This window comes from Sitodiplosis mosellana, unplaced genomic scaffold (assembly GCF_009176505.1).
Source record: "Sitodiplosis mosellana isolate CC-2019 unplaced genomic scaffold, AAFC_SMos_1.0 Smas_scaffold_2890, whole genome shotgun sequence".
Lineage (NCBI taxonomy): Eukaryota > Metazoa > Arthropoda > Insecta > Diptera > Cecidomyiidae > Sitodiplosis > Sitodiplosis mosellana.
The window spans coordinates 2,580-10,764 of record NW_022598132.1 but is presented as its reverse complement, the minus strand read 5'-3'; the positions used below and the strand labels follow the sequence as shown (position 1 = coordinate 10,764).

Genomic DNA, 8,185 nt, shown 5'->3' with positions numbered 1-8,185 from the left:
ATATGTCAACTATATTTGAATGTATTGGTTATGACACTTTAGTATAAAACTTAACTCCTCACTATTGTGTGTGCAAGGACACTTAATCGTACGTTCACTGAGTTCGAAAATAAATAAGTTTCAGAAAAATGTGTTACTCATGTGGTTTGCATGCGCAATTTCCCTTGCGTTAATACGAGTTCATTTACATTTCCAAACATTTGCACCTGTCAAAATAACAAAACGCGAGAATTGACGCAAGAAGCTCGAATTAAAAACATGTTTTCAAATAATTTGTTTTCGATTTCAGTCGTAAGGAATTTCGTTTCGCTGTACGTGGCATAGTAACGACAAGATTACAACATCTAATTTTTGACTATAAATGATACACCGAATTCGTGGAAATTGAGCTATTGTTCAAGTGATTCGACTAGAAACATGTCCAAGCAATTGATGGGTGAGTCTCTTCTTAGCTCTTTTTTTCCTTCATTTTTTTTAATTTTCATTTTTGGCAATACTTAAGATTTCAGTCACTCATTGTGTTTTAATCAATATTTTCTCTCCGTTTAGTTTGTTTGATTCTGGTTGCGGTTTTGGGAGACCAATTCATGGTAACTTAAAATTTTTCATGTATTTTTTTGCATGGAGTCGATCGATGATATGAAGAATATTCTTTTCATTTTTCATACAAATTGACTTTTCGAAAACGATGGAAAAAAGAAATAAATGATAAGAAATCGTATTCTTTACTCGACATTTTAGTTTTTCAAATAGTTCTTTTCAGTTCTAAAAATCAATTGACCTTCTATTTCAATTCGTTCAATTTTGTTAATTCAAACTAATTTTCCTTTATGTGTTCACAATTTTCAACATGAAGCAAACTGAAGGTGATCGTGGGATCGTCTCCATAGTAAAGGGAGCATTAACACTAGGTAAGATTGAAGCTCCATTTCATTTTCAAGTTTCATTCTCACCATTCCACATACAAAGCACCGTTTGATGTGTGAAAATGTTTTTCAAATGATCTGGCAAAGAATCCAAGCCAAAATAACCAAAACTAAATTCGATTCCTGATAAACTCGTTGTATTTTAACACAATTTCACGATGCACTTCAATCGAAGCAATTAAAGTGCATGTCTCACATGATGATCGAAGTCTTGAGGATACTACATTCCATTTAACTTGTGACGCGTAATTGATTTCAAGTATCACGAAATCTTTGTGCCAGTAAAGATCGGAATAATGTGTACAGCATCGCCTTATACACACAACCGAGTCACACAGTATGTGACTCACACACACACACACACTTCTCAATGCAGCAGCAGACTTGTCGGCACACCAAGCGAGACTTTCGTGAGTTTTTTTTATATACGGATGCGCTCGAAGCGCCATCTCAATAACCCCAGGCAAAGCAAGTGTCAGCAGATGTTGAACCAACAATTTAATTGAAAATATTGACGCAACGAACAGATAATGGTTCTTCGTTATTTATTGATTTCAGAACAAAGTATCAAAGAAAACTGAAATAACATTGACATCTTAATCAACACTTCCAATTTCGAATTAAAACCAATTCCACAAATTCTCATGTTTGTTCTGCTGTCTTTCACTTATATCACCGTGTAACAAATTTCAACTTTTTCTTCTGCACATGAGAAATTCCGATTGCTTGTTTTAGAGGACCAAAAACCAAGCACTTTTGCATCATTAGTTTGTTCGAAACCACGTCTAGATTTTTTTTATCGACACATATAAGACAAATTTCAGGTCAAAATGAGCAAATCACAAACATGAGCTTCGATTTGACAGGTAAAGGCAAACGATTTCTACCTTTTCTGCCTTTGAACATCTAGTATGATCCTTTACAAACATTTTGGGTACTTATAGACAAAATGGAGTGATGTTTTCACATATTTCTGGCCGCATATTTGGTTGGTTCGATTTCAACTCTAAAAGAATCGACTTTTGCCAAAAAATCCTTAAATATAGGCTTTTCAGGGATAGTATCTTGGCGCAAAGTTATTTTTTCTCGAAAATATGGGGAGTCTACCCAGACAAAAACTCTCAAAATCGACTTTTCGAGGTACCTCCCGAACAAAGTTACGTTTTTCATGCATTTTGCTATAAAAATATCATTTTTTGTTCGGGAAGTACCCCAAAAATCATTTATAAGAGATTCTGTGTGAGAAGATTCCCAATATTTCTCGAAAAAATTAATTTTTTACTAAGAAACTCATCCAAATAGTGTATTTTTGGGTGCATTCAGCTGTGTTTGAAATGTCAAACTGTCGAGCGCTTCAAGCGATTTGTTCTGTACGTGATGTACCGAATATAGGTTTTCACGTTAAATATCGAGTGCACTGTATATATGATGCTTCGGCAACTCACGAATCGCCAAAGCAAGTGCAATGCTAAATCTACGAGTGTGCCGACAAGTCCGTTGCTTCATTGAGTTGCTTCAGTGCCTTACAGCACGATGTAAGCATAAATAACAAATACATGATATGCTTGAATGATAAGAAAAGCAAAGCATTTAATAGAATATTCAGGGCGCTATTCTATGCATAAACGAATCTCTGGCATTTATACTCTATGAAAATCTACTCGATATAGGCATATTCTATTGGTTTTCGACATAAGATACCCTACTAAGAATTGAAGTGGTCTTACTGAATAGTGAACACTCATTTCCAAAGGGATATTGCAACTTTTTTGACCAGAAAAAACGCCATCTTATGTCGTGCCCGTAAATTATTTTACTGTACATTTGGATGGTTGAGCTTGAACAAAAGTTCGACACTATGCATAAACTTGGAAAGAGCTTGATAAACTTGATGAAATACATATATTTTATGGTCGTTGCAATACCCCTATGCTCATTTCTCTATCATTTTCAACAAAAAAGTGTGGCAAATTTCATCTCAGATTTAATTCACTGATATAGATGAGAAAAAAAACTCAATTTTCAGCAAACAGGAAAAATGTAAAAGGCCAGACAGGTCTTCATAAGGCTGCTGAGTATGGTAATTTTGAATATATTTTTTTTTCACTAAATCGGAAATTGATTGAATCTGTGTATTTCGTTGATTTGTTTCAGGTAATTTGGAGAACATTGTAAAGTTCATCAATAAAGGAGCCAAAATTGATTCGACAGACAAAGAAAAGCGAAAACCGCTTCATTTGGCTGCTGCAAATGGTAATGTTGAATATTTTCATTAAATAAGACGTTGGTTTGATCTTTTTGTGTTCATTAATTGGTGTTATTTTTCAGGTCACAAGGATGTCGCTGAAAAGCTTATCACGAAAGGTGCCAATGTTGATTTCGAAGACCGCTTCAAACAAACACCTCTTTATTATGCCGCTGAGAATGGTAATTTTGAATATTCTCACTGAATAAGTGGTTGGTTTGATTTTTTTCATTGATCTGGTCAATTTAATAGGTCACATGGAAGTCGCTGAAAAGCTCATCATGAAAGGAGCTAAGATTAATCATACAGACTCTTTTAGGCGGACACCTCTTCATTATGCTGCTGCGAATGGTAATTCTAAATATTTATTTTCGTTAAATGAGATATTGATTCAAAGGGGCATTCAAGCTTTTGACTAAAGGAAACATCTAATGATGGCATTATAACTAATTTTACTGTACATTTAAATAGTAGAGCTTGAACAAAAGTTCAGCACTATGCATAAACTTGGAAAGAGCTTGATAAACTTGATAAAATACATCAAACTTTTAGGTCGTTGCTAGTGCCCTATGTATTGATTTAATCGATTTCACTGATCTGTATTATATTTAAGGTCAGGCGGATGTCGTTGAAAAACTTATCATAAAAGGAGCCAAAGTTGATGCCACAGACGATCTTAAGCAGACACCTCTCTATTTAGCAGCTGCAAACGGTAGTGTTTAATATTTATTTTCGATGAATAAGAAATTGATTTGATTAATTCCGTTAATTTGTGTTATTTTTTAGGTAAGGCGGATGTCGTTGAAAAGCTCATCGCAAAAGGTGCAGAAGTTGATGCAACAAATGATTTTGGGCGGACACCTCTTCATTTAGCCGCAATGAAAGGTAATGTTATTTTCACTGAATAGGAAATTGTTTTGATATTTTTTCATCGATCGACCTTATTTTTTCAGGTCACAAAGATGTCGTTGAAAAACTGCTCAAGGCAGGAGCCAATCCCAATAATATAGACAAATATGGGATGACACCCTTTCAAACAGCTTTTAAGAATAGTATTGTTTCACCAACTAAGATGCAGAACGTTGATCCTTTTCATTAATTTGTGTTATTTTTCAGGTCACGTGGATGTCATTGAAACGTTCATCAGTAATGGAGTTGATGTTAATTTTGAAGACCAAAATAAACAGACACTTCTTCATTTAGCTGCTGAGCAAGGTAATTTTGAATATTAATTTTCGATAAATATGAAAAATGCATTCAATCAATTCATCGTGCGACACATGTTTCCGTCCATGAGGATTTCCGGTTCACGGCTTTAGAGGACCACAAAACAAACATTTCTGCATCATTAGTTTGTCCGGGTCACGTCGTCCGTATGCGAACGGTGCCGTGTGACTGCTTCTTCTTCTTAACTAACACATCTATACATGTAAGTCGCCATATTGGTTATAATGTTCACAAATGGCACTCAATACACTGTAGACATTTTCAATATGACCGCGCCCATTGTGTACGACAGTGTGAAGAAGAAGAAGCAGTATTATAAGAAACTGTGTATGGGTTTACATAGGGATGGGTCACGTCAAGAATTTTTTTTAATCGACTTCGGTAGGTTCTCCTGGAATCTGTGAAATCAGCGATAGGTCGAAAATTTTCAAATGTGATCCGATTTTGCTGAAAATTGGTATGCACAGTAAGTGAGCCGATAGAAGAACATTGACATTCAAACTGATCCGAACTGGTCCAAATCGTATTTTGAGGTTTTGGACCAGTTTTTTGGATCAGTTTGAATGCCAAAATTCTTCTATTGGCTTGCTTACTATGTGTACCAAATTTCATCGAAATCGGAAAAAATTTGAAGATTTTTGCTCAGTTCAAAGCCTCAATTTTCGGCAAAATCAGATCACATTTGAAAATTTTCGACCTATTGCTGATTTCACAGATTCCAGGAGAACCTACCTAAGTCGATGAAAAAAAAAATTCTTGACGTGACCCGGACAAACTAATGATGTAGAAATGTTTGTTTTGTGGTCCTCTAAAGCCGTCAACCGGAAATCCTCATGGGCGAAAAAAAAAGTTGAAATTTGTTGCACGGTGATTTCTTTGATATGTGCTGTTTTGTAGGTAAGAAAGATATCGCTGAAAAGCTGATTAAGTGGGGAGCCAAAATTGATGCTACAGACAAAGAAAAGCGGACACCTCTTCATTTAGCTGCTTTGAATGGTAATGTTTATGATATTTATGTTCACTTAATCGTTCCCATCATGGATGAGATTGAGAGTGGTGTATGTTTCACAGACTTTGTTTTGGAAAGAGTAGAGTATGTGTTCATGCGGTGAACCAATCTTGAACTATTTCATTTACTTCAACAGATATACGGTAATTTTCTCTTGCAAAATTGTACAGTTTGAAAAAACCGACGATTTTTGCGAAGAACACCGATTCAATAATTCTTGTCATTCAAACGAAACTGCCAAAAACCACGATTGGAACATACTTTGCTTTATCGAAATATAAGTCGTCAAAAAGCATACAACACTCTCAATCTCACCCAAAGAAATAAGAAATTGGTTTGATCTTTTTCATTAATCTGTGTTATTTTTCAGGTCATACGTATGTCGCTGAAACGCTAATCAGCAATGGAGCCGATGTTAATTTTGAGGACAACAATAAACAGACGCCATTTTATTTAGCCGCTGAGAATGGTAATGTTAAATATTTATGCACACTAAATAAGAAACTCATTTGCTTGTGAGAGCTCCCATACTATACCGCACCACAGCAAACATGGGTTCCTCCAAAAATAATTGGTTTGATCTTGTTCATTGATCTGTGTTATTTTTCAGGTCGATTGGATGTCGTTGAAAAGCTCATTAGCAGTGGATCCAAAATTGATCATACAGACAGACTTAAACAGACACCTCTTCATTATGCTGCTAAGTATGGTAATGTTTAATATACGTTTTCACTGAATAAGAAATTGATTTGACCTTTAAATCTGTCTTGTTTTTCAGGACTCAAAAAAATCGTTGAAACGCTCATCACGAAAGGAGCCGATGTGAATTTCGGAGACCACATTCAGAGGACACCTATTTTTGGTGCTGCTTGGAATGGTAATATTGAATGGTTATTTCCAATAAATAAACTTTTTTGTATCAATTACTTTGTGTTGTTTTTCAGGTCACATGGATATTGCTGAAAAGCTCATCAGCAATGGGGCCAACGCTGATTCCGCAGACGATCGTATGCAGACACCTCTTCATATAGCTGCTATGAGGGGTAATTTGGAGTATTTTTTGTCGATAAATAAGACATTTATTTGATCTTTTTTCCATTGATTTTTCAGGTTGTTTGGGATTCGTCCGATTTCTCATCGACAAAGGAGCCTCTATCACATCTCAAGATAAATTTGGGAAGACTCCTCTTTATCTAGCTGCTGAGAACGGTATTGGATATTAATGTTCCATTACAAATCGATTTAAACTTTTCAATTGATCGATACTATTTTTCAGATAGGTATGATGTTGCTAAAGAGCTCATCAAGAGAGGTTCCGATGTAAATGCAGTAAACAAACATGAAGAGACACCCCTTCATGCAGCTGCATTGAATGGTATTTGGTTGAATATTGATTTTCACTAAATAAGAAATTGATTGAAATCAATAGTCTTTTTCATTGATCGATATTGTTCTTCAGGCAACTTAAGGCTCGTTAAACTTTTTGTCGATAATGGAGCCAGTACTACTGCTAGAGATGACCAAGAGAGAACACCGTATAGTGTAGCGTGTGAATATAGTAATGTCGAACATTTTTATTTAAAACAAATGAATGGGCAAGCGGAATAATGAAACGTAATTCTGTTTTTAAATGAAGTGCCTCTGAGAAAAATTTTCAGTAAAAAAGCCCCACAAAAATATTGTCTGAATAAGATTTTCATACAAATTTTTATCAGACAATATTTTTGTGGGGCTTTTTTACTGAAAAATTTTCTCAGAGGCACTTCATTTGAAAACAGAATTACGTTTCATTATTCCGCTTGCCCATTCAAATGTGATTTAAACTATATCACTGGATGATATTCTATTCCAGATAAGAAGAAAGTTGCTGACTATCTTTACTATTAAAGACGCTGAATTTGCTGAATAATCACATGGTTTTCTTTGAGTTCCATTTACGATTGTCATGTAGAATATTAATTTCATTACATTTTTTTTTGTCAAAACTTAACCATAACAATATTGCTGCTTTGTTGGACTATCCATTTTGACATTGTGTTAAAAACGCATTCCGAGTTATTTGTCTTTAAAATTGCTTACGATATAGATATTGGGTCAAACAAATTGTCATGCATTTGTACAACCCTAACAAATATCCGTTTTGAATTTAAACGCGATATGTGTGAGTGAAACGCCGTAACAAACCATCGACGTTGTTAGTTTTTATGCTTGAATAAAATGAAAATTGCACACTCCGATAAATCATTGCCATTTCAAATTAAAAGTTTGTTGAAGTTGTGCCAATCCAGGAAAAGAATACTTTACCCTAAACCTAAGCCGCAAGCGATTTGCATGAAAATGTCAATCACTTTTTAAACTACATTAAACGTAGTGAATCATAGAAATTAATCTATATTTTTTTTATCAGATATGAAGTGACTCCGGTTCACCTTCAAGGGAAACAATTGTAATAAATAAAAAGAATCCATTTTTGAACTGATATTTTCCTCACTTTTTGTTCTGTATCAACTTTCATACATAAATACATATATATAATGTATACGAATGCATAATTGCATACTCATGAATGTATTGTGTAGAAAAGAAAATTTCTTTTTCTCTAATTTACTCTTCTCTCTTCCGTACCACGTGCTACACAATTATCTAAAAACTGGAATGTGTATATATCTGTGCGTCAGCTGAAGTGGTAGTTATCCTCGAAAACTTTGGAATTTATATTTACTTGGAATAGAGATACGACATTCTCTTTTAAAAACGAATGTTGAATAATAATTATGT

At 34.6% G+C, this 8,185-nt stretch overlaps 1 protein-coding gene across 2 annotated transcripts; it reads left to right on the top strand.

The window, feature by feature from the left end:
- Window positions 1-425: 425 nt before the first annotated feature.
- Window positions 426-7,378, top strand: LOC129571576 (serine/threonine-protein phosphatase 6 regulatory ankyrin repeat subunit B-like). Of its 2 annotated transcripts, XM_055451386.1 has the most exons (20): window positions 426-436; window positions 550-590; window positions 857-911; window positions 2,953-3,006; window positions 3,081-3,179; window positions 3,255-3,353; window positions 3,424-3,522; window positions 3,785-3,883; window positions 3,958-4,056; window positions 4,125-4,223; window positions 4,288-4,386; window positions 5,296-5,394; window positions 5,778-5,876; window positions 6,018-6,116; window positions 6,186-6,284; window positions 6,352-6,450; window positions 6,518-6,616; window positions 6,684-6,782; window positions 6,867-6,965; window positions 7,260-7,378. In XM_055451386.1, the coding sequence occupies exons 1-20, from the start codon at window positions 433-435 to the stop codon at window positions 7,292-7,294; spliced, it is 1,674 nt and encodes a 557-aa protein (XP_055307361.1). In that variant the 5' UTR covers window positions 426-432; the 3' UTR covers window positions 7,295-7,378. The 2 variants fall into 2 exon arrangements, 1 of the variants encoding a protein (XP_055307361.1); XR_008688303.1 differs by lacking the exon at window positions 7,260-7,378 and having other exon boundaries at window positions 6,688-6,782; window positions 6,867-6,955.
- Window positions 7,379-8,185: the final 807 nt, after the last annotated feature.